The 26,518-nt window shown below is 39.7% G+C and overlaps 2 protein-coding genes across 4 annotated transcripts; one reads left to right on the plus strand and one right to left on the minus strand.

The window, feature by feature from the left end:
- Nucleotides 1-4,494: 4,494 nt before the first annotated feature.
- On the minus strand, nt 4,495-9,638 carry cbln2b (cerebellin 2b precursor). 2 transcript variants are annotated; one of them, XM_026361231.1, is made up of 5 exons: nt 9,583-9,638; nt 9,444-9,488; nt 5,563-6,102; nt 4,835-4,954; nt 4,495-4,730 (listed from the first exon to the last, which is right to left on the minus strand). In XM_026361231.1, the coding sequence occupies exons 3-5, from the start codon at nt 5,848-5,850 to the stop codon at nt 4,533-4,535; spliced, it is 606 nt and encodes a 201-aa protein (XP_026217016.1). In that variant the 5' UTR covers nt 5,851-6,102; nt 9,444-9,488; nt 9,583-9,638; the 3' UTR covers nt 4,495-4,532. The 2 variants fall into 2 exon arrangements, with proteins under 2 accessions (XP_026217016.1, XP_026217015.1); XM_026361230.1 differs by lacking the exons at nt 9,444-9,488; nt 9,583-9,638 and adding an exon at nt 6,417-6,525.
- On the plus strand, nt 7,731-17,124 carry fbxo15 (F-box protein 15). 2 transcript variants are annotated; one of them, XM_026361229.1, is made up of 10 exons: nt 7,731-7,759; nt 9,569-9,703; nt 11,635-11,739; nt 11,859-12,098; nt 13,633-13,836; nt 13,941-14,070; nt 14,184-14,266; nt 14,865-15,010; nt 15,487-15,611; nt 15,871-17,124. In XM_026361229.1, the coding sequence occupies exons 2-10, from the start codon at nt 9,594-9,596 to the stop codon at nt 16,135-16,137; spliced, it is 1,410 nt and encodes a 469-aa protein (XP_026217014.1). In that variant the 5' UTR covers nt 7,731-7,759; nt 9,569-9,593; the 3' UTR covers nt 16,138-17,124. The 2 variants fall into 2 exon arrangements, with proteins under 2 accessions (XP_026217014.1, XP_026217013.1); XM_026361228.1 differs by lacking the exon at nt 7,731-7,759 and adding an exon at nt 9,424-9,490.
- The last annotated feature ends 9,394 nt before the right edge of the window (nt 17,125-26,518 follow it).

Raw genomic sequence — 26,518 nt, forward strand, 5'->3', positions numbered from 1 at the left:
CAGAAGGAAAGAAATGCATAAATTTGTGATGTTTTGATGGAAGGAGGAGGAGGGTGGGATTCATCTTGTTAATGTGTAAAACAACTGAGAAAAGATGACAATTTACCTGCCAACTATCATCCTTGTTAAAACCAAACAAATCACCCACTGCAAAGTGGGAAAGGCAGTGTAATTAAATGTTTAGATGTTTAGAGACTACAAGAGGAGCTGAAATGAATGTCAAAGCTGTCTTGATCTTCAGAGGACATCTTTCAAATCAACACCAGACAACTTTAATTTGTATTGCTGAAATGGTTTTAAACTTGTTGTTTTGTTCTTTTTCCACTGACTGAAGATACTTTTAGACGTTTGCAAACAGGAGCCACTTTACCCGATGCTGAATGAACAGGAATAAACTGCATGTGGTTACGTGGTTATGTGTGCATTTGTCGCGTTTGAGGCTGCGTGGGTGTTTACACAGCAAAACAACCTCATTAATGAATAACTCCCATTCTCTATGAGAGTCTGGAACCAAAGGTGACATCCGTCTGATGAGTCGGTTACCTAATTCAGATTCCAATGCATAGAGCATAGCTGCACCTACCCGCTGTGAGTTGCCCGCGGTGCAGCCAGCCTATGATCTCACTGTATGTGCTGTGTCCTTAAGTCATACAAATTAAAGGGGCCGATCCTCAAAGGCATGTGCACGACGAGGACACGCAGGAATCTTTAAAGAGAGTGTGGAAGAACAAATAATGCTCTAAAGAGCTAAAAGGCCGTATAAGTTCAGGGTGTTCTTGTCATTATCAGTATGTGGTCTGCAAATTGCAATAAAATGCAGCTGTGCTTCAATAAAAGTGGCCTCTGTATTTGAAGACTGATTGTACCTTATGGGACGACAGATTGTAACAAAGTGTGTATTTTTTACTCTCTGATAATATGAATACTGCTACAAACAAAGAAAAAAAATCTGGTCAGACTCGATAATAGCTGTAGCATAATGGACTGTTGTAGGTGTAACATACTGAGCTCGCCTACTAAGTTGCGAGCAGTCTTAGATTTCTACACTTTATTAAACCCATTCATGGAAGTTATATACTTTGCATGAAAGACATTATTTAGTCAGACTTGTGGTAGAATGCAATAACCACAAATGTTTTTGTTTTCATTTTTCATTTGCTCTGTGCACTGAGTACATGTTTGATGGCAATCTTAATTATCTAAGGACATCATTTGGAAACAGACTTTTCATTCCAGTATGGGCACAATTAGCACTTTATAGGCCAATTTAATACACTCTCCAAATCACTCTGATTTGCTGGCAGTTTGTGCTACTCTGTGCAGTCCTATTGCTGGCATCAGCAGGCTATCAGCAGGTCTTTCTCTTTGTTCTCAGCTGTTGTGTTCTGTTATACACAAGATGAAGGTAAATGTTTTTAAAAAAAGACTGAAGCAGATATCCACACAGAAGAGGCACCAGGCGAGTTTCTAGGGGCTCATACTTAGGATATTATACATGCAAATGTTTTTCAGGCCCAGCAACTCTTGGGTCCCATTTTTGACACTAGTGAACAAATGGTTAATTTCATGTGTTCTTATGTTTCAGTTTGACACTGTGCAATTGCAGAGTGTGTTTAATCAAGGTAAGGGTTTATCACAAAGTGCTACGGTGTGGCTCTTAACGCTTCTCATGCAGTTTCCAAATGTACTGGTAGTACCAGTTTTTGTTTCCAGTTTCAAGTGATGTTTTGTTGGAGGAGGATCATATTTGTGGTGCCCAACCAGCATCATGCCACTTAGAAGCCTTGTTGATATAATTAATTAATACATTTTATGAACCTTTACAACCGACATTTTTTTAGTTAGTTAAAACGGAAAAGTTTTTTAAGAGCTACACTCAGAATCTCAGCAATTCATCCACGTTTTAAATCTTACGTTAAAAGCTCTTGCAAAATGTTTTAAAAATCAACTTACAGTGTGCCTCCCCACTTCAACCAACTTTTTTTTTTTTTTTAAAGCAGATTATGTGGTGGGGTAGCCCACTTTAACCTGTTTAATGGTACCAAAATGAGATGCACCACTTATGAGTCTTTCACTGAGAACAGTCATATTATAATGGAACCCGATTTCATTTGTCACATTGTGCTAATAGCAGATTATTCATATTCCAAGTATGTTAGAACAAATCTAAATAAAGCAAAATGAAAAATGCAAAGCAGACTTCATATCCACAATTTCATTCCTGTCGGCCTTTAAGCAATTTAAAAACTGTGTTTTGCTCGTAGCAGTGATTGCTCTGATTTTCTTTAGCTTTACCCGACACATGTTCCCTTTTTGGAATAAGGACAAGTTTTAAGCACAACTAAGCCCAGCTTCCACACAGAAAGCTTCTGTCCATGATACAACAGTGCCCCTCAGCACTTAAAAGGTCGAAAACTTATAATACGTCCAAACTAAGCTGAAGCACGACTTAACAGTCTGCCAGATCAATCACACTGACCTGCAAAATTTAAGTTACAGTCCAGCCTCCAACTCCCATAACTGCTCAAAAGAGTAAGGCGACTTTTGTCTGATATTGAATTGGAGCTGAAACTTTTGCTCAGTTCATATCTCAATTGCCCTAAAGCCACAAGTCACCGTCTGTGACTTACACGCATTTAACAAGGGAAATCAATAAAGGACAAAGGCTTTCACCTGGATTCACCTCATCACTGTGAATCATGAAGTCAGCAAATGTTCCTAATGTATTTAACACTTGGGTTTAACATTTAGCCTGTGTTTGCCAAAGAACAAATGTTACTCATCAGAGCCCTGTATACTAACATATGAAAGCTGGGTTATTTAGTGTTTAAACCTTCTCACAGCTAGACAGTGTGTTTTTCCTCAACTGTTTGTTACATTGTCTGATTTCAAGATTAATTACAAAAAAAAAGTGCTCGTTTGTCTGAATCATCTAGAACATCTGCATTTAACCATGGACTTCAATGTAGTTTAGAATGACTGATGTGTGCAGTGTGAAGGAGAGAAGGGGGAAGAGAGACAGTTGGAGAGGGGGGGAGGGGTCGTCTGGGGGCGGAAATATCCAAAAACGTCGATTTTTTTCAAACAAGATGGCATCCAGTAGAGAGATTAAAAACACACAGCACGGGGCGGGGTAACTGTGCACTTGTTGAACTACAAAACTGCGTTTTGTTCTTTTGTTTGCTTTTAATTTTTGTGCTTTCTATTGTATAAAAAATAAACTTTAAACAGACTTAAAAATGTGCGGTTCTCCATCAGATTTGGACCAAGACAAGAGCATTTCTCTGTAGTCTGGATCCGCCGTGCGCTGCGTAAAGGCGCGCCAACTGCGTTGTGTTCTGATTTGAGGCTCAGTATTTCCGTTCCAGCATTTATATGAGGTTTGGCCAGTCGGCAGCAATAACAAACCTAAATTTAAAGCTGGTTTCTTTACAAACATTTCCCGTCTATCTTCCTCCCCTTGAAGATAAAGACGTGTTAGTTTTATTTGAGTTAACGCGTAACAATATTTCAGCACCTCGGACAGCGCCTCGAGCAGCTGCTCCCTCTTCCTTCTGTCTGTCCCCTCTCGAGGCCTTTGAGTTTGTCTCACTCACTTCACAAAGTCACTTCTACCAAATAAACATGTTTTATTCGCTCTTTCCTCTTCAAGCGTAAAACCACGTCAATAAAAAGCGATAAATAACGCTTAACATATACAATACAATATCTTTTATTAAGCGGGACATATAGGGATTCTTCTATTATTTCCACAATGTACATTTGGTGAGCAACGTCACTTAACATTAAATCAGTCAAAGCTACGCAGATTCCGAGATGTAGAACACACAATAATGTGAATATGTACTTTATAAATTATATAATTCTTTTTTTTTAATAAAAGGGCTCTAAGTTGTCTCCGGTGGCTGAAATATGTCGCCTTTTTTTCTCTTTTAATAAACTCGTCGGCGGCCTACATTTGGCTTATTTTCAATATGTTCAGCATCCAAGCGCAACACCATTGACATCACAAAACATAAAGGAAAAAAAAAGAAAACTTCCATTCGTGCAAAAAAAATGCCTTGGGCGTGAAAGCACTTCTTCTCTGGATGTCCATAATTCCACATACTTCACTTGGACGGAAACCATATATTCTTTAAGGCTATACAAACATAAAATAGAGCATAACACACTCGGCCTGTCCGGGACATCAGTTCCTCCGCTCCTCATCCTCTCCCAGGTTCACCCGTTCGTCTGTTGTTGGCATAGTTTGTTTTCCAAGGAGGAAAAAAAAAATCCACATACCCGCCAAGCACACGCCACTGGCCGATCAATATGTTTAATCATCCAGATTGTGTTAAAGTTGACTGATGGATTTGAATATATGAAACTCCAAGGAAACGTTCATATTGGACTAGATAGAGGACGAGTGTGGGTATACAGATATTCGTCGGCTTCCTTGGCTGACAGTTTATTTAAGTTCAAAATAAATGGCATGTGTTTTTGTTTCTCAACCTAAGAGTCCCGTGCGACGTCGATCATCGCAGATTAGATTATAGAGGAAAGACTAAAAAGCCTGAGAACGTGGAGTATTTCCATCCGCCCATTAGGGTGCCCCGCTCCAGCTTCAGATAGACCCGGTCCTCCCGTTCAACCATCAGCAGTACTCCGTTGCTGGCCGCCTCTCTCGTAACGTCCTGATCACCCGCGAATGCTGATATAACCGGATAATCATTCTGCATCAGGTTCACCTGCAGGGAAGGTGAAACACAGGCTTGGAGTTTAGTCTCGTGTTCAGTTTCGCCCGTTCACATTTTGCAGCTGATTTCTGAGCAGTTATGTGATAATCGCTCACCTGTATGGTCTGTCTGTTATAGACCTTCACCACGTGAAAGCTGAAACTATATATCCCCCTCCTTGGAGCCTGGAAAACACTTGCTTTGAGATCGAAATGGTTGCCGATGTTCACTAAAACCTGTGACCAAAAAGGGCGCACAATGAGACATCGTTGTGTTTTTCTGTGGGCATGCTTCACTTAACTTGGCATCTGGTTTTATCCTAATGCACTGCGTGTCTCTGCTACGCGTGGTGACTACAGAGTCACAGTCTGGTTCTGGTATTACAAGTGTTTTGGGCTGCGCTTCAGTCGCACTTTGGGATGGTCCCAACTGTGTATAGCAGGCCTCAGTCCAAAGACCTCACCTGTGAGAACTTATTGGAACATCAAAGCAAGTGTAAGTTCGACCGAGGCCTAAAGCGCATATGTGATAAATGACCCTGCGTGGATGATCATCTGTTCAGACAGCGCAGCTCCAAATAACTGCAATTACGCATAGTATTAAACGAAAGGAAGGCAGCATTGTGTTGTTTGTAGTAGAGAAACTCGGTGCTCAGATCACACAGAACACGAACAGTTATAGGAAATCAATCAAACGTGACCTTAAACAAGTTGCATGCCTGAGGCAAATAGATACAGTACGATGTAGAGAGGAGAAAACAACAAAGAGAGGACAATAATGCAGCTAAGGCACAAATCCTACTCACATTAAACTGTGTTCATGCTAAATTCAGTGGATAACTGACCTGGTCAAAGTAGATGGTCATAGACGTGTTGCTCATCTCTGACGGCTCATGGTTGGTCCCACGCACGGCAGAAAACGCCACCTTTGCCCCAGCGGAGCGGACTGATATGCCAAGCGAGGAGGTGACCGCTCCGTCCGAAGAAGGGTTCGAGTCGCACACCACAAGACACTTCCCTTCGAGCACGATGGGCTCGGTGTCGTTCTGGCCGAGGCAGAGGACCACGCCGCATCCCAAGAGAAGGGTCAGTGCCAGGATGGCACAGGGTCCCGGGCAGCGCGCTGGCACCATGGTCGGATCTCTGATCCCGTGCACACTGATACAACCCGGCAACCCCTTGGAGGTTTGTTAGTACTCGATCACCTGGTCCAGACTTACTCCCTTCTCTCTTCCCCTCTCTCTTCCTCTATCTGTGATTCTCCCTCACTCTCTCAAACACCCTCTGACACACAGACGCACTTAGACTCTCTCCGGCTGAGACTCCCCTCCCTCCCGTGCGTCTTAGTTGATTTTGAGAGAGTATTCAGACTGTTGTTGTTAATCCTGATGATTTCAGAAAACATGAGATTTTTCGTGTTAGATAGCAATAGGAGGAGAATTTTATGCAGTTAAGTTATTAAACGTAATTATATTTGATGTGCGTAAAATGGCTACCATGCGTAATTTTCTGTTTTAGTTGAACTAAACCAACTCTTTGCGCTGCTGCATAAAACCACGCGACAGAGCACTTTGTAAAAACGTATAATGTCTGTGGAAAACATGATACAATTATCTTTTACCTCCGTTCTAATTGATGACTGTGGTAAAAGAGTCACTCTGCGGAAATTTCTGTGGAGAAAAGATAAATCACGACCTACCTGTGCCATCCATCCCGCTGCTATGCTCTCTGCCTCTCGCAGACTGTGAACTGAGCGCTCAGATCGCTGGTGCAAAAAAAGCAAGAGTCTCTTGGCTCCCTTTCCACGGACAACTCACGCCCATTCTTTGTGTGTAGTCATCGCAACAAGACTCTTCAGAAGTGTCCCGCAATTAGGAGCACCCGCGTGGATTAATGGGTTTGCTTACATATTAACTAGTTCAATGCTGTGAACTGATGGGTCCCTCAGGACTGCAGGGATCACATGTTCTTAGTGTATGTCATTTATATGCTCTGAGTTTCTCATGTCTCTCCCTGGTGAATCCGAAATGAAGGGGGCTGCAGCGGATAACCTTGCTGCTGCATGGAACATTCAGCATGCATGTATATGTTAGTAATTTGACACGTAAATGAACAGTTTCATGAGTCAAACAAAGATACCTGTGCGCCATCCAGTGGCGGATTTTAATTGTGCAGGGTGTCTTTTGTGTGCTTTTTTTTTTTCAAAAGCCCATCAAATATCAAAGCGTGACAGGGATTCAAATAATAAACTCATATCTGAGTTGCATATTTTTTTTAGATGTGTGTCTACTTGCATATTAGCTAATGAGTTCACATGCGCATCACTTAACAAACACGTAATAAGCAAGTTGAAAGCAGATAACAGTTCAGAAAAAGCTCACTTCACAGAAAATGACCTGCAGCTCTTTGTACCACTCCAAGCCTTTCTTTTTAATTCCTGACATGTCATCATCCTTTGAAGAGATGTGTAGAGGGTATCTATCAGTGCTCCACACCTCTGAATGGTCTGAGTGTGGACTTGGACAAGTGGTGAAGCCTCGCATTAGACCTTTAATGAGCTGTCATTTTCCTCCTGCTGACTACATTATGCATGACACTCACATTGGCACGGTACTGTATAGACGTTCTTAGTAAATAGGGGGATAATAAGGAGTCTTTTAAAACATAATTCATCAGGAGCAGAATTTATACTTGGAGTGCAAGTAAACCAAATGTCACACTGAAATCAGTTTAAAAGCTTTGACACAAATACAGAACGTGTCTACCAGCTGCTTTTATAAATTGACTGTGCACGTACTGTATACGGATCCACATGACTTGGTAGTACAAAGACAAGACATCATTTTAGACTTAATCATGCTGATCCTTCCCCTCTTTCTCAGCCCTATCTGACAAACATTGCACTGTCAGAGTTGACTGACAAACCATGCGGAAGAGTGACATCAGGTATCCAAGAGCCACAACTGACCCCAGGCACTTGAGAAGGACACATAGCTACAGAAAACATCAAATGTCAAGCAAGGGAGGACATGCAAGGCAAAGGTATGTGGCCTACATGGCATTACTAGACCAGCGGCTGCCGTTGCCCTAAAACGGACTTCACTTCCATCAGGCAAGCTGATCGGCCAGACTGACAACAGTGTTATGGTTATTTTCCCTGACAGCTAGCAGAGCCTACTGGCTTCCAGGAATGGGGAGGTCGATTATGTGATGGGTCTTAAAACGAGCCATCTGCTTTAGCAAAGAAATGGACTTAGCTTCAGTCTGCTGGGTCCGTGTTTTTCACCACAAATTGCTACCACAAAGTATTTTCTTAAGCCGGATTCCACTCATGACTTATATTTGATTTTTGGCAATGTCTTCTATTAGGTTGTACCACAACATTTCTTCAATGCATTCAATACATTTGTCAGAACATTATGCATAACGTATCCTAAATTCAACACCACCATATGTTTGACAAGGCCTAGAATACCCACTTTAAAATGAATACAGTGTGCGTGTCCATCTGTCTTTCTCTCCATCTGTCTGTGTGCACCTATAAATGTGTTTGTATCTTCATATGTGAAATGAGGTCAGTCTTAAAGTTCATTTGTGAGCTCTGTCTCTCACACACACACTTACTCCAGCCCTGAAACAAACCCCTAGCAGTGACAGAGTGAGAGTGGGTTATGTCAGTAAGATGTGACCTCTATCTTAGCATGTGTGAGGAAACAAATAGCATGGTTCGTGCTGTTCCTCCACTGTTTGTGCTGAGCTAACACCCTGATGAGGAGTTATATTGCTAACCCAAAGAAAGATTACAGCAGACAGCACTGTGCCTGCAAGAGATGATATTACTTTAAGTGTGTTTGTACTTGTATTAAAAACAGTGCTGGCAACAAAATCAGTTTAGTCAGTAATCCCTGGGGACAAAAGCAGGTTCCTTCCAGATAAACCATCCTACGTTATGGGTAAGACTGCAATTAGGTTTATAACTGGGGTGGAGGTTAAGGGTTAGGCATGTTTGTTTATTCTTACTGTAAGTGTAAAGACAATTAAAATGGGTTACTGCAATGAGTCCATTTTATATGTATTTGTAAAAAATGTCATTGTGGAAAAAATGCTACATATAATGGATGATATCACGTGTTTTTGTCACTAACTAGACTTTTTTGCAGTGTATAATTGCTGGTAGAAAGTATCCAAGCTTATCTGCAGTCCCAGTTTGTGCTTAAGTACAATTGTGATGTAATCTTCAGGGGTAATTTCATTTTAGACTGCTTTATATCCCGCTCAGTTTTACTTTACTTACCTATATTAGCCTACATGTATAATACCTTAAAGCTGGTGAATCTGACTTGAAGGAAATCCAAGGCAATATAGGCTATGTACACCTGCCCTCACCTATCATCCACCTTTGTGCAGTAAAATATTTACACACAGATATTACCTTTTCTAATAAAGTTATTTATTTATTTAGTTTGCTGTCCACTGACGGTGTATTAACAGTAACTTATGAGGAGCTCATACTTTTTCCACCAGTGTGCTCTGTGTATGATACTTTCCCGCTTTTATTTTGAAGGCCACTGTGCCACTCCCACCGGAAGATAGCGCGGCTTAATGGGCGTTACCATGGCGACTGGACGCCGACATTTGCGGCACGCATTTCTACAGGAAGTCTTACAAACAAGACAAACAAACAAGACAAACAAGACAGGAACAAACAGGAACAAACAGGACTTACTTTGCTACTTTATGAAGTTTACATAGTGACGTTCGCTTTTCTTTGCTGTAAGACAAACATGGCTCTTAGCGTTAGCTGGCCTTAACACCTGCCTGCAAATATTCTACCTTGGATGTGTCTCATAGGGCTCAAGACCGACCAGAGAAACAAATGGCTGCAGCAAAAGCAGTTATTTCCAGCAGGCGAGCGGTGAGGAGACACCTGATCAAGGCCGGAGCAGACACCTCATCTCCAGCGGCCCCTCGGAACTGGCTCGACAGGTAACCATGTCTGCGCATGCTCATATCTCCACCTGAGTGGGCCTCGGCACTGCAGCAGGTCTGGTCCAGGCTGTTTTACCTGTACAACAATATCAATTTTCCCGTGTGAGCAACAGGATTTGTGGCCGCACAATAAAAGTGCAGCAAAACCAATGCCCGTGGACAACACAACAAATCTCTTGTATGTCTATTATTTCCTATCTGCAGGCATGTGCAGAGGGGGTGGTTCTGGAGGGCCCTAACCTTTATCAGAGGTGCCCCTCTCAACATAACCTTTGCCATTTTTGTTATTATTATTGATGCCTCTATTCCCTTGATATAAACATTTTTATTATTTCAGTACTGTCCTCCACTATGAAAACGAGCAAAACAGTCACCAAAAGTAAAAGGACCTCTGTAAATGCATGACCTGTTCTCTATCTTTTTCTCCTCTTTTTATTGCCCACAGTCTACTGGAAAAATACTTGGGTCACATGCCCTAAAAGTGCAGGCCACATTATTTTAAACAAGTAATCTGGATGAGGGTTGCGAGGAACAATTATTTTAATGTAAATGTTTTTAACATTAAAGTTAATAATAATAATTAAATTCATTGGTTAAATTATGCATATACAAAAATGTCAGGAAAATGTAAAAATACCTGTTTCTCTCAACCAGTAGTGAGGTGGTCATATTCTAATATCCAACCACACTATGAAACACAAACACAATTTATAGTGAAATAACAAATAGAAATGCAGCAAATCCTCACATTTGAGATGCTGAAACCACAGAATGTGTGGCGTCTGTAGCTATGCTAGACAGGGCTCTAGGGATGGCAAAGTCCGTTTTTCAGCCCAGACTGAAATATCTCAACAATTATTGGGTGAATTGCCATGAATTCCATGAATACATATTCCGTGGCCCCACATATGATGAATTTGAATAACACTCTTGCCCCACTGACTTTTATCAGCATCAGCAGGTCACATTGCTGTGAAGTTTTGTGCCACACACAGATATACAGTATAGTATACAGATCTAGTGCAACAGTGAGACTGACATTTAAATTACATGTATGTCATCAGCTTTGAATGTCTGTGAGAGGTCAGTCAGTGAGTAAATACATTTTAAAGCTGAACTAGTTAAGAATCCCTGAGTTATTTATTTTGATATACGGTACCTAGTTGTTGATTTGCAAGTGATTTGTCAGTGATTGACCAGGCAGGCAGCGTGAACATGACTATGTTGCTCATTCAAGTGATTTAATTGGACAGGTGCAACCAGACAAACCTGATCAATATTTCTCCATAACAGACACAGGAAGTGTCTCTAAGAAAAATGTGGCTGTTTAGATTCAGCAGCATAAACACGCACAGAAAGGTGTAATAAAACTCAAAACTGGTTGCCTGCTCACACTATGGATCTGGCTTCATGAGCCCTGAGAAGGATATTTTTCTGACACAACAATTTTATATGAGCAAATGTGGTGGATCTGTTGGTCCATGAAAAGGGTGACTTCAATGATTTTACACTTGCTTTCTACGATTCTAGTTTGGCAAGTACAGCTACTGTATATGCATGCAATAAAAATTCTACCTGCCTTCCCTATGTTTAACTATCCATCTGCTTCTGCTGAAAAACTTCAGACAGAATGGTTTGGCATGGTTGCTTGTATTGCAGGGGTTGTTTTTTTCTTGTTTGTTTTTTTTTTTAAACAGTAAGTCACTCATATTATTTGCTTTGTTCATTTTACACCATGTTGATTGAATGAGAACATTGACATGGGTCATTTCATTTTGTTGCTAGAAGTGTATGATAAGATTGTCTAGTAGCCTGGTGACAGCAGATTTGTCTCACACACTTGTGTTCTTAAGAACTGCTGAACAACAGGTGGTATGAAAACACTTGTGTCACTTCCTTGTTGTGATGTCTAATTACCTTTTCTGTAGACTGCCATCTGAGATCCTAATTAAGATTCTGTCATACCTGGATGCCTCCGCTCTTTTCAGCATCATCCACGTCAATAAGCTCTTCAGTCATCTTGCCAACGATAAGTAAGTATCATCATATCATCAAGTCTTGCCAATTGAACACACAGCATGTTCATTTTTTTCACTTATTTTAATGAATAAATAAATAATACATATTTTACCTTTCAATACAATCAATATAGTGCTCTGTGGAACAAGATATACATAGCAAAGTTCCACAAGAATACAAAGCAGAAATCCAAGTGCCTGGATAAACTACTGCTGCAAATGACCACAGTGCAGGTGCAGGATCAGGCTGCTGGTTACTGGAAGTGGCTGTACTTCAAGACTGTAGCCGCATGTGACATGAACAAGTGGAAAAGACATCTTGAACTCATCAGCCGTCACACTGGGCTGCCCAGCCGTACCGAGCGGGTCCTCAGGTAAGAGGAGTGAGGCAAAAACTGCTTTTGAAAACGACTTAGATGAAGTACCTGAAGTGAATGATTTATTTAATATACTGAGCATTTGATTGTGCTTGCCAGAAACTGGAGTAGCCTGAGAGGTGTTGCTTGTAAGTTAAGCTAATGAAGTGTATGTTGAAGCATCTGAGCCTCTCTCAGCTATTAAGGTGAGAAAAAGGTCTCGTTATTTCCTAGGGAATATTTTGTGTCAATTAGCTGTATATCTTGCAGTTTGCTGCTTCACCTTATTTCAGTCAAAAAAGAGCTGTGACTATGATAATGTGTATACCAGGCTGTAATTTGCCAGCTTTTAGGTATGTTGATTTACAATTGGAAGCAGCTCTGTGAGGTATCATTGGAACTTCTGCACTGTTTGTGGTTGGCAAACAGTAAAACTTCGGAGATCCTCCCTCGCTGTCAAGAAAGTTCAAGGCTAGAGACTAGAGGACGGTTCAAACCGCTGGCAATCCAAAAACAAAGCATGGTTTGTTTTTCATATCGCATTTAATGACACTTTCTTATTAAAGGTGAGAAAGGAGGTCTCTGTCTGAATGTGATGTCCGCCCAGGGGGATGCCAGCACGCAGGGAAAGCTCCCTTACCACCTCTACTGTGGTTTCTGCTATGTTTATATAACCTCTGATTAGAGGCTGTGCAGCACTCAATTTTGAGTTCTGTGGCAGTCGCTGTGGTACAGAGGGGAAGTAGAAATAATTGTGTTCCTTGCAGAGGCTGTCTGAATTGTTGAAATAAATTACTTAGCCCCCCAACCTCTCATCCACAATACACATGCATGCACACACAACCTCCCCTTCCTCCCTCCTCCTACCAGCTCAGACAATTCCCTGTGGGTGTTTGTCTGTTAGAGACACCGAGGAGCATGTGATTTACCTTGGTAATAATCATTTCACAAGACTTCACACATACAGACAATGCAAAGTGAAATCCCCTGGGTCATCGGAGGCCTCCTGGGCCGCTTCAGTTTTTAGCTTTGTTCCTCCATTTAATTGATATTGGATGGTGCCTCAGTGAGATACTGGCTGTATCACAGTAGGGACAGCCTTGAATCACAGTTTAGACAGAATTGGATCAAGAGATTTATCACAACAGCTGTGGTTTCATTTCATTTCGTTGCATATCATTTCATTAGCAAGAACAGCTTAACTGCAGTCATACAACTCCCTACTGCTTTGAAAACAATCATAATAGCCATTAAACTCATAGTTGTCCTGATTCAGAGAGCAAGAGTCACTTTTGCCCAACATTGACTAATCATCTGCATTGCATTAGTCTCATAATGTATTAAAAAATGGATTTTTGTTCCACTGCAAATCAGTGAGGTCTTTGTGTGGCTATTGGGCGACATTAAGTGAGTTATTTCCCTCTTTAGAAAGCTGAAATTTAGTTCATTTCAGTCTTTTATTTTATTTTTTCAGCTGCTGTCCTTCTCACAGCATCACATTGTATATTAACAACAGTACAAATCCCCAAATATTTGTCTAATCCTATTTTAGAAACTTGTGCATCACTTGGGAGTTGACAATCTCTGATAAGTCGGGGCACGAGGAGACATTCGAGCCGAGCTGGTCCCAGTTCTTCGAGACCTCTGTGACTCTGTGCTGGAGCGGAGGAGGCTCATTGCCCAGCTACCAGCAGATTTCCACCCTTCAACTCCACGGAGTCAGGAGGATCGCCCTAGACTGCCCCGGTCTAAAAAAGTGAGACAGCTGGCGTCAGTCTCCACTCTGTCTCTCTACAGTATGTCTCTGTTTCTTCTTTTCTCTCAGTGAAAACCTTCAGTTTTATTTGTCTGCTCTGTCAGACCTGGCAGGAGGTCCCTCATGGAGAAGTTAGACATGCAGATTCTGACTAAAGCTGTAAAAGTCATTGGTCAAGACAGACTGGTTGAACTAAAGCTGCTGCAGTCTGGTATCATAATTGGCATCTGGAAGGTAATTTTTTCAAATTACTACCTTTCATATTAACTGAAAAGTAAGATGGGTAAATTTTTTCAATCTCAGAATCACTTATTAAACTGGATTTTAAGCAGTGTCTTTCTTTGCAGGGCCAGAGCTCTGTTGCCTTTGTCATGTTCACCCTTCACTTCCACAGGCTGGTGGAAAGATGCACCCAGGGATCTTCTGAATGGTAAACTGCACTTGAACAGGCACTTTTTATTCACATGGCATTCAGCATTACTATCTGGTGGTTAGGGCCTTACTCTCTCATGTGACCAATCTATGATGTACTGCATCATTAAGAAGATATATATGTGTTATACTAGTTACACCAGTGATCCACTGCTGGATACTGTTTACTCTTTAGCATCAGAAAGTCCCACAAATGAAGAAGATCCTAACCTGAGCCGAGGATCAGAAATAATTTTAAAGGTGGCTGATTTTTTATTTTAGTTAATCTGAAAACAAAAAGCAATTCCGCTGATGTGATAGGTACTACTTGAGTTGCTGCTGTCTTGGAAAAGCTTCATCGATCACCTAAGTGGAAAAACAAAGCACTATCAGCATCATCACCTTTTCTGAGTGTTGTACTTGAGCTTAGTGTGGACATAGCCCCCTCTCCTGGTTTCTTGTGAGACCACAATGTAGCAGCACATTAGAGTGAGAGTCCACAGAAGTTCAGTAATAAATCTCAAATATTTTCTAAGTGTGGGGCTGTTTCATGATCTCTTTACACATTACAGTCTTAGTGTTATTTACGATTACTCTTTTTGTCTCTTGTCCTCCAGCCCCTACGTGGAGCCAGTAGTCAAACCCCCCTTTGATGACATAGACCCTGAATATGGTCTCCATGGCTACCAGCTACACATTGTTCTCCACAACACTGTATGCGAGTTCATGTCTGGCAGCTTTTCCCAGCTCTTCTGCAGGAGAAGTAATCTGTTTAGACTCACGTTTATTAAGTCACTCTGTAAAATGATGCTGTGAGAAATCTACTGTGTAAGTCATTTTAAAACTCTGCTCCCTGTGATTCACACAACTTTTAAATCAGAATCAGCTCCACAGGATAAGTATGTTTTCACTTACAAGGAATTTCTCTCCAGTTTCTGGTGGCTCTTAATGCCCTTCAACTCAGCACCAGTAACAGTGTAAGGAAATAAATACAGAGCAGTGTTAATCAACAATAGTTAATAGGGGTTTTTTTTGTTTTTATGTGACATTTTTAAATTATTAAAATAATAGCACAGTTCATCTACACATCCTGGATCAGTGTATTGGATCTATATATACTACTTATTACAGGCCTGAAACTGCTTTGACTTATGTGTCTTTTACCTTCTGTACCCATTGTGTGATCTAATAATAAAATTCTAATTATAGTTATGTTGTGTGCTGTTTGCCTTTGACCAGGTCAGATCTGCGATGGACTCATGCAGCTGACAGCTATTAGCAGGACAAACTTGTCTCAGCACACACCTCTGACAGGCAGCATCACCCTGCCCTGGAAGTGTGAGGCCCTGCAGGGCACAGTGGAGGTACTAATGCACAAGCATTGTCAGCTCACACACTGTTCTACTAAACACCCAAAATGACAGACCATGTCATTTAACAAGTCACTCCTTCTGCTCTCTTCAATACGGAGAAAACATTTTATTATGAGTTTTGTTTTTAAAGTTATGGCTCATTGTAAAAGAAGGTTCTGGATTCTGATCTGACATATTGTAGTATAGCCATATAGACAGGACTGTCCACAAAAAGGTCTTGACAAATGTTTTCTTTTCTACTTGTTTCCAGAATTGCTGCATCGTGACTTTGACTCTTCTTGATGAATTCAGTAAACCATTCTGGTGTATCAGCTCCCCTGTTTCAGTGGAGCTGCATAAGACACCTGTCTCCTATGACTACGATGGTGAGCACTACCTGGTCCACTATCATGACTCAGACGGTCGGGTGAATATGGAATTTGTAAGGATGAAGGAACGGAAGCAGTTTGTCCTTGTTAGCTTAGTTGTCTACGTGAACATTTGCAAAGTCAACAAGTATTTTGATAGAGATTATTGAACTGTAGTAATACAGCAGCATTTGAATTATACATACTAACAAACTTAAGTAATGCTATTAAGTAATTTATTCACTGATTTGTATATATAGGAAATGTTGGAGTTCTGTTGCTGAGTAATGCTTTTATTTTTTTAATGCTAAGTAAATTGAATTAATTTATAATTTACAATAAGCTTTGAAATTTACTTTTTCTTTCAGTTTACAAATGATTGTGTGATTGTGTTATTTGTGTGTTGTTGTTTTTTTTCATCACTTATTTGTCCTCTTACTTTTTGCAGTTTAGCAAATCTGCATATGTTTTATGAACTAATTTGTGCATTTTTACATCATAAAGAGAGAAGGGTGGAATAGGAATATTAATGGGAACATTTACTTATCATTTGATATTGTTATTACTAAAAGCTCTTGCCTAATTGCCTAATTTAAATGCAAATGTGTTATGGAATGCTTCATTGATAGTTGTGGATCAGTTAATTAATTGATTATAACAATATTAAAATTAATCAGTCTATAATTATTCTAGTGACACACTCCAGATGTTTGCACACAGCTTGTTTATTTCTTTATGCTTTATATAGCCGATACAAAAAAATTAAATAAAATTTAAAAATTGTCATTCTCTAGGAAAACTTGAAACAACATCAGTGTGGATATTTCCCATGGTGAACACAGAGTAGACACCCTCTGGCCTTAGTAGAATTAATATACTCTGTATTTCAGTTAACACTTTAAGGTTCACAGGTCATCAAGGTCATTGCAGTTATTTTACACAGCCCCAGCTTGTATTACTACTTCTCTGGGACATTAAGTCACTTAATGAACAACTGTTAATGCACTGCAACAATGCAGTATTACAATTCATCATTTCATTTGTAATCACTAATTACTTCTTACAGCTGTGACTTTAATGAATTGGTTGTATTAGACATTGGATTTCCTTGGATGTCAAAAGATTTGCTTCGGCAAATTTTAATGCACTTGTCCTTATTTAACAGCTTTATTCAACCACTATTTTCTAATTTCTTAGAAAGTACCGTTTGTTTTTCTACAAAAATTAAAACAAAATTAAGGAAGGCTTTTAATGTGAAAGTTGCTTCACTATGACTAACACAAATCAAGTTTCCTCTTATCACGGCATTTAGACCTTAATACCCACATTACCCCAATTGCAGTGTCAGACGTTTTGCCATCAATTTTAGATGGAAATTGAGTTTAATGTCCACTCCCTGAGAAAGTCTCGCTTTAGTGATAGAATTAGTGTGGGAGCAATTGTTGGAAACAGTTACCATGCTGCTGATGGACCAGTGCTGCTGATAGCAGTAAAATAAGGCAGGCCTCTCGGTAATAGGATTTCAGAGGCTTTGCTTCCTTTTCTCAGTGGGGGTCGTCGTCACCTTGAAAAGATGCTTATTTTTACAAACACTCCACCGACTACTGTACATTGGCACTAGATCCAAAATCATTTGGGGAAATGAGCCAGGGAGAAAATGGGGACAAAAAAGTATGAGTAATAAATAAAAAGACAAAAACTGTGAAGGTGATAGAGACACTGTCTCCATGTGTCGCCATATTTGAATCTTCTAAAGGTCTTGTGCTCTTTGACTGCATGGACTTCATCTATAATGTCAGACATAGGAATGAACATTATATTGGTCTGTTGACTTACACGTGTAATGCACTGACAAATTACATGATGTTGCCCATTACTTGGACTGAATGGGGTGTAACATGTGTGACTTGCAGGTTACAAATGTGCTGCAACACATTTCCATCACCATGACCTTCATACTACTGTCTGCTGTGTCGTATAAACTTCTCCTCTTTTCTCCTACAACTGTCACATTAGCTGTTGCATGCTACCAATTCTTTATTCCCATTTTATTTAAAAAACAGGAGCCAAGGGTATTGTGGGCTAGTAATGGACCTATCAGAACATAAACACAGTTATTCAGCAAATCTTGGTAATGACTACACTTGGCGCCAAGGACCATGGAGCCTTGACTAAAAGCTATTGTGTCTTTAGTGGTGCAGAGAAGATGCATTGGTCTTACACCTTTTTTAAGAATTTAGAATGACTAAACTCCTTAAATAATTACTATATCACTACTACATCAGTTCATCCTATAGTTTAATAAAGGTAGTTCTCCAGTAGATGGCCCTCTTCAGTAAACAATGACAGAATCCACAGTTATTTTAATTTTCTCCATCTATTCAAGAAACTTTCAAATGTCTTGTAGCAATGTTTTATCAACACAGTATGAATGTTTGTTTGTCTGTGGATCATTTCTGCCCTGTTCAGCAAATGTGCTGTGTTCCTCTCTTCCTTATGGTGTTTTGTCTTGTTTTCTGCTCTTTTGCAAAGTAAGTAATTACAAGCCTGTTTGTTAATCAGAACTTAAAAGAGTTTAACACCAAAGAAGGAATCCACAGCCAAACCAGTGAATGGGTAAATTTAGTGGCATAAAGCCTCATTAAACCCATCTTTCTTAGTTTCCTCACTGGCTAATCTTGGAAGAAAATTGCTTCCATTTTTAGCCTTTAATTTTCTCCCTTGTGAATGACCAGCTGTGTCCGCAAATTATTCAGCCTCAGAAGCCAATGACAGTCTTTATTTAGTTCTCTCAGTGGAGGAAAACAATCAACTAATGAAATACACCAGGAAGGGGCTTAAGTTTGTACTTGTCCAACTAAACGTTGTGAGGTTTTGGCCATGGATGAGAGGATACTTTGGTCAGTCCTCACAGCACTTAGCTCCATTGTGGCATACCAAAACATTACAATGCTACATGCTGATGCATTAATATAATAAGAATCCATTAATAATAATAATAAGCAATAATGGATAATAAATGTCTGTACTTTAACTGCTTCATTTTGCTGTAAATACTTTTTGGAGTGTCAAAGTTTGTTTGCTTGTTGTTCGTTTTTAACACATAATGATTTCAAATGATTGGTGATTTAAAGAAAATTTGATCACCATCGATATTTATTGTCAAGCCACTGGATTGTCACATACTTGGCATCCAGACTTGGAAAATGTCTGCTCCCATGGGTCTCTGTGTCCTTTACTCTTCTGCACATTATCTGTCATTTTGGGTAAGTGGATGGTGAATGTTCTGCGTGTCAAAAAAAATTAATTAGTCGACAGTATTTCTGTCTTACTTCCTTCCACAAGTTACTCACTCTTTGTGCCAGAGATTGAAAGGCGTGACATGAGTCAGCACATTATCCAGTACACTGTAGAAGCACTTTCCACAATTTCACACGGTTCACTAGTTTATATTGCCCTCACAGTAACATCCTGTGGTTGTCTGGTCTCAGAGCAGATGTTTAGTCGGTGGGTAAAATCCAAACTGCTTTCTGATCTAACCTGCTGCAGTTAAATGTTGCTTGAAAAAGGATTATCTGAGCACCAAGTTATATTTTCAGGGACAAATTTTAAAGATAATGTTTATAATTCTGGGAAACACAGTTGTCCACTGCCTTGTTGGGGGTTCAGTGAGAAGAGTCCTTTTTAGACCTGGGATTTATCAGTCTGTTGAAGCATAGATTTACATATACATTAATGTGACTCACAGCTTCATTCAGACTTACTCAACCTATGTAATAACAGAGAAAATGACAGTACTTGTCATACAGAGTGTGTTTTTACATAAGTGTTTTTAACATCACTCCTAGTTGTTTAACTAAAGCCATTAAGAACAAGCTGAACGCAATTAATTAATTGATGCACTCAGTCCACTGACTTTTACATTTTTTGTATTGACTGTGGTTGGTCCCCCTCTTTAAGGATATTAGTGTCTGTTGTATACTGTGGCCTCTTTCTCTCAGCATCTTCTTTAGTGAACAACACATGTTCCCTCTGATGGTGCTTTTAAAAATGTACTTTGTTAAGCTAACTGACTGTTTCTAGGTTTATATTTACATATGTAAATGGTATCAACTCTCTCTTTTACATGTAACATTAAAGTGAAGTAGTATTTCCCCCCAGTTATTATAATTTTTTGTTTCTTTTATTTGTCATGGTTAGTGTACATCTCCGTCCATGACAGAGAAAGAGAAGACATGCACTGCACCAGATTTAGCTAAGGGCTGATTCCTGTCTCCAAGTAGTAATCAATATACGTATTTACCTTGCTGTTATTGCAGACATAGTGTATCCTTGACAAGATTGTGACATTAAGGAAAATAAACATGTTTTCTTCCTACCAAAGGCAAATGTCAAATGCAGTCCATTTTGTAGGATGCAAAAATTAGACAGACTTCACAGAAAACAGCCCTGGCTCAGCTTCCACTGAGTTCTTGGAACAATTGGTTTTAGCGCAAAGGTCTGTGCCTGAGGCTAACTCCATTGATCCGAACCACTATGAGGGATAGAACGAGAGAGCAAGAAAAGCGGGATAAACCAAAGAGAGAAACAGAGAGGCAGAATTTACAGGTGCAAAGCATGTCTCCATTGTGTGTGAACTGGAACACAGAGGTTTTCATGGTGGAAACACCTGCAATCTGAAGCACTGTTGGTGAATCTTTGTCGTACTGCTAAAAGTAATACTGTTTATGTGCTGGAGAGTCAATGTTTGTTTCCACTGTGACTCTCTATACAAGGCCATGAAGTAATCAAAAGCCAGTGGTTAGTTGTAGCTGTGTCATTGTACTGTGTCGTTTAGGTTAGGTACTGATGGAGGGTCCCGGGGGACCGTTACTCATTGCTTATGTCTGACCAGTTACTGTGAAGTGCCATGCCGAGTTCTTCATTGCTGGCTTACAGCTCTAACTAAAATGAAAAATTAAGCAAAGACAGTCTGGGGTCATATGAAGTCACTGCAGTCTGGCAGTACTGCTTAGGAATCAGGTTTTTGATGAAACCTTAAATGCTGTAAAAAGCGAGTCTAGCACGAGTGAGATGTTAAACTGGATAACTAAAGATGTCCACATGATGTGTTTTGTTTTATTTATTCCTTCCTATATTTAATTTTATGTCTTGTGTGTTTCAACTTTTTTTTTTTCAGTTCAAATGTTGCTCAATCCACATGGAAGCTATGAAGTTGCTGCTACTAGTTACACCAACTACACCGAACAAAGCCATACTTACTTTTTAATTACATTTCTGTTGTGGTCTCTCCTTTGTGTGTCAATAATTAAAGATGATGAACGTCACAGCCGCAAAAAACATTAAGACAGGTATGTTGGACGGTTTGCTAAATCATATGATTGTTGCAGTCATAACATTTTGGTTCAACCTAAGGATTGAACCAATCACAGGCTGCAAGCTTTCATCTCTACACTCCACATATAGTGGGACATTTTCAGTGGTATTCTATGTATTTGTTCGTACAGATTATCTCTGCATCAGTCTGTGTGTCTCATGTTGCTGCCAGGAGCTGGTTTCATGGAGCACATTACATTGATAAGAGCCACGTCTGCTGTTACTGTAGCATTGACCTTTAACTGAGTAATCCTGACCTCAGGGGCCACTAGCTATTGCTGTATACAAATAAATTGACCATTTAAAAGTGAAACGGCAGGACATCTGCAGTTCTCTTTAATGCAAAACGGAGTAAAGTGCTGTGTCCATTAAGCCAGGCAGTTGAATAGAAAAATGCTCTTTTTTTCTAGCACCATCACCTGTTTTTATGTTTTTATTTCATTTATTAATTATTAAAATTTTTGCAGAGATCAAAATTTCATTGTTGGACCCTGAGTTATTATGCACCACTACAACATCCATACATTTATGTTTCTTGCGGAAATGTCTGAACAGTTAAATTAATTCAGTGTGATTTGGTTAAACACTCAAACTGAAACACCAGGGAACTCTCATTCATATATTTTTGCTAATTAGCAAATGTACAGTATGTACAGTATGCTAAAATGTTAAATGTACATGGTAACATTTTATCATTTGCTCAAAGCACCACTAAATGCTGCTAGCATTGCTGTAAATCACAGTCTTGCTACGTAAAAGAGGGATAAAATCTATTGTGCAACATATACATAGTCAGCGATGTGTAGTTAATGACTTGTGCCGGCCAGATTAATACAGTCCTAACACTCACTCAACTCGAATGGACTGCGCTGGAAAAGTCAATTATGGTGCACCTCACTTCAGTATTCTGTCATCCTAATCAAACACAATTCCCTTTACTCAGTCACCCACTGATGAGACTGCTCAATCTTATTTCTTCTTCAGCAACAATCCCAGAGCTGCTGTGTTAAATAATGACCAACATATCTGATTAATGAGTCCATTTAGTAGCAGCTGAGGCAATACCTTTGGTTTGTCTCTCTCCCTTTGTGTGTTGTATGATGGGAGATCTCCATTTGCAGGCACGATGATGAGTTCCATCACTCACCTCTGGTTTTGGTAAGATGAATGGTTTCCTCTTGCCTGGAGTTGAAGAGGTAAAAGGTGAAAACATAAAAAAGGAAGGAGGAAGCAGCAGTTAATAGATACCGCTGTAATTGGTAGACATAATTTTTAAAAGGTTGTCCAGTAAACATCCTCTATGGCCGTGCAGAGACTTACAAGACGTACAAGACTTTTAATAATTAATTAGACGAGTGAACTCTGGGCAGTGAACAAAAAAGCAAACATTTGCCTGTTTACATTAGGTCTGAAGTTGCTGATGTATAGTAACCACAGATAATGATACACCAGGAGTGACCAGGAAAAAAATGTCAAGTGGCCACAAGAAGGCACTGAAGTGCCTTGAGACAGGGACTACAACTGGTTAACAAAGTCATATCTGAGAATTGTACAGGTCTCAACCAAATTTCTTTGTATTTTTAGGTCTATTTTCAGGTTTGCTTGATCATCAGCTTTTTTTTCAAAGCCTGTTTTGAGCAATTGCTTGTCATGCTGGTGAAAGCACTCTAATAATGACCCAGTCCTTGAGACGAACATTCAAACTGGAGTTATTTAGGAAAATTGCTTTGCTTGCCAGGTAACTTAAGGCTACAACACGACAATAATGTTTCACAATCCTTCTACTCAGATTTTTATTTGCAAAAAAACACAACACAACTCTGATGATTCTGATAACACGTGGCAAAAATGCAGATTTGGGGATTAACACTGGTTAATCTATTGTCATTGGTTGTTTTAATCAGTTCACAACACCTTACACAATGGATTTGTCAAATTTGGCTTGCACAAACTCCAAGAAGGCAGAACAAGAAATTAATTAAGACAGCAGCACTGCTGCAATAATTCAGAGGGGGATGCAACCAGACTGTAGTGTATAAGAGGCTTATCTTATAGTTTGTTGTCCAACTCTACAGTGAGATCAACATCACTGGGAGGAAATGTGCTGCAGTAAGAATGCGCCTGTATTCTGTGTCTACTCTGAGTTTATTTATTTATCCAGAAATATTTTCAAATGTGTGGAGCTTCTGACCTTCAGTAGAAGAAAAGCAAAAGAACCAGTAAACCTTTTTTTTTGTCTGACGTCCTGAAGTGTTGGCACAAATTGCTCTTGTGACTCCACCATCTTCTTTCTGTGGCCCTGCTGTACTGGCTCCCACATCTTCACGTCATCACTTTTTTTTCCTGTACTCATAACCTTGTGGGCCAGAGCTCACACTGCATCTCATCAGAGAATATTACCTAACACTCGGAGGACAACATTCATCAACGTCACAGGGCTTTTGCCAACAGTGCATTTCTTTCTGTGGTTGCCCCAAGTCCATTTCACTTGTTCCCGCGCCACGGGGTACCTTGTGTGACCTGTGCCACTTCTGCAGTACTCTTGCAGTATCTCTTTCAAGGTTCTTCCACCTTTATCCTTTTTGCTGATTTGTAGCATATGATTCTGAATTGTCCACATCTCTGTTGTATTGCTATTGATTGTATCTCTCTTTTACATAAAATACGTTGCAGAAAAAAATGTGCTTTTAATTTTCTGGTATTTACTTTGAATGTGATCTGATGAAATGTGATCTGATCTTCTAATCAAAAAACACATAAAATAGCCATGACCTTTCAGCACTAACCTCATTTAGACCTATACATCATTCAAGAGGAACTTTGGACCAATCTTCCACACAGAAGAGCTTCAGCTCAGCCTCACATCTGATCTGAAAAGCTCTCTTGAGGTCTTTTCACAACATCTCTATTTGGTTGAGGTCTGGGCTCTGACTGGTCCACTCCAAAGGGCATAGCACATTAAAAAAAACCATGCCTACGAGCAGGTTATACATTAAACCTATATGCTCTGATGTGCTTTTAACATCACCATGGTTTTGTGATGATAGGAGTTCTCTTACTTTGTAAGCATTGCATCATAATTCACTTTTAAGATCAGTATATAGGAGGCCATGGCATAAGCACAGCTCTGGGGGTGTATGTTATTTAGATCTTCTGAAGAACAGTGATCCAAAAACACCCTCAGGAATTAACAACGATCCTACAATCTGAGATCTACAGCCAACACAAAAATGCAGACAAAATACTAACATAGAGTTCCATGCAGATTATTTTCAAAGTACATGTAAAGCACAGATAAGAAATAAAGAAAATATGTGAATTATAAGAATGGCATATGTTGAATGTGGTATGTAATTTTGTTTATTTTCTGTATGCCATGCAAGGATGTAAAGTAGAGTTTGTTGTTGTGAACCACAATGACACACAGTGACAAAGCACGTTGTTTTCTGCTACAACTCATCTCCCTTTCTGTCCTTTATTGCTTTGCCCTTTCTTCTGGCTGATCAGTACAGCATAAGGTCAACCTGGATCCTGGTGTACACACACAGGTAGACCAAAGCCAATTTCAGATGTGTCAGTGGAACTAATGCTGCCAACTTCCTGTGACAGCTTGAGTGGAATAGCCTCACTCTTCATCTCAAAATCAACTCTGCTTACTGAGCGGAAACCATTTGTCACATAAGCCTGAAATACTCTGTAAATCCATGTCAGCACCCATCCATTATTATTTTCAGATTTTATTATTAGCAAATGACTATGATACAAATCTATGCACTTGCCCCTCTTTAATTAAAGTGACAAACCTTCCACCTTTAGTTCCTTTGTCTCTTTCATTGATGTTGCTTCATTTAAATTAGTTTTCTTTCTTCTCCATGCACCATCAGCTACTGAGAATGCTGAATTTACCTCCCGCTTTAGTTTTTTTCACAGTATGTAGTTAGCAGTCATTGCGTTCATGTGTAAAACCCCTTTTAGCTCTGTAGGTTGCTGAAAATGCCACCTCTGACTGGCTTTCTAATATTGTTGCATGCAGGATAGAAATAGTTCTAGTCTATATATGTGTGTGAGAAAATGGTTTAAAGACGATGAGTAAGCATTGTTTAGCAAAGGTACTGGATAATGACTGGGACTAGTAAATTCCCCAAATCCTATAAAGGGCAGTAAAGAGCTGCTAACATAGATATAAATTATAGGGATTCAGTAGTTGTAACACATGACATGACATACATACTGTAGATTGTGGGAAATGCTGCAACTTGGTAAAAATGGTTTTTAAATTATAAGAGAGTTGTCAAATATTCTGAAGATTACAGCTTAAGTTAGACAAAAAGATTTATCTAAAATTTGTTGCAAGTTGATCTTGTGTTTTTTATTTGAGAAAAAATATTCCTAGAGCCCTATTCTTACCACTTCAACATGACGAGAAATCCAGAAGTGGAAGATTAACTCCCACTTTGATCACATAATACACACACACTAGCCCAATAAGCTTCTTTTTTCCCCAAAATGAGGAGCTATATGAAAAGGAGCTATAAAAGCTGCATATATTTCTCACAAACTCACTCTTTTTATTACTAGAATTTGATCCATTCGGTCTTATATGTCTGGCCTGCTAAGAGGTGCAAATGGATGTTTTTCTTTTTTTGAACTATGGGCCACTGAGCAACTTTCATGAGGATGAATGGGCACCATCTAGTCCCCAGTTATTATATATATTATGTACCTAGATACAGTTGCTAAGCCATTATTAAACAACTGATGTTCACAGGAGGGCGGTTTGGAGACTTTTACAATAGTAGTAGTGAAGTACTGGAGCCTATGGAAATTGGCCTATTGCATCTTTATCCATTGACTGCCGTGTCAGCTTCACCTCCTCCTCTAACATTTCTCATGCTCGTTTCCCTCCTTATTTAATTTCCTAATTCTGGGATAATTGGGATCAAATATAACTTGCCTGTCAACATCCCCCTGAACTTTACTCTCACTGTGCATCTGCTCTGAATTCATTCCCGAGACTTAAAAGAAGACGGTTAGTGAGACAAGCACAAAGTAAACTTTAAAGCATGCAGAGTAATGTATGCAGGCTCTTCGGTATTTGATGCTGCTTCGTTGCATTAAGATCCATCCCTCAATGCCCATATTTAATGCGTTGAGTCAGATCTTTTCTGTGGCAGA

This window comes from Anabas testudineus, chromosome 2 (genome assembly GCF_900324465.2).
Source record: "Anabas testudineus chromosome 2, fAnaTes1.2, whole genome shotgun sequence".
NCBI lineage: Eukaryota > Metazoa > Chordata > Actinopteri > Anabantiformes > Anabantidae > Anabas > Anabas testudineus.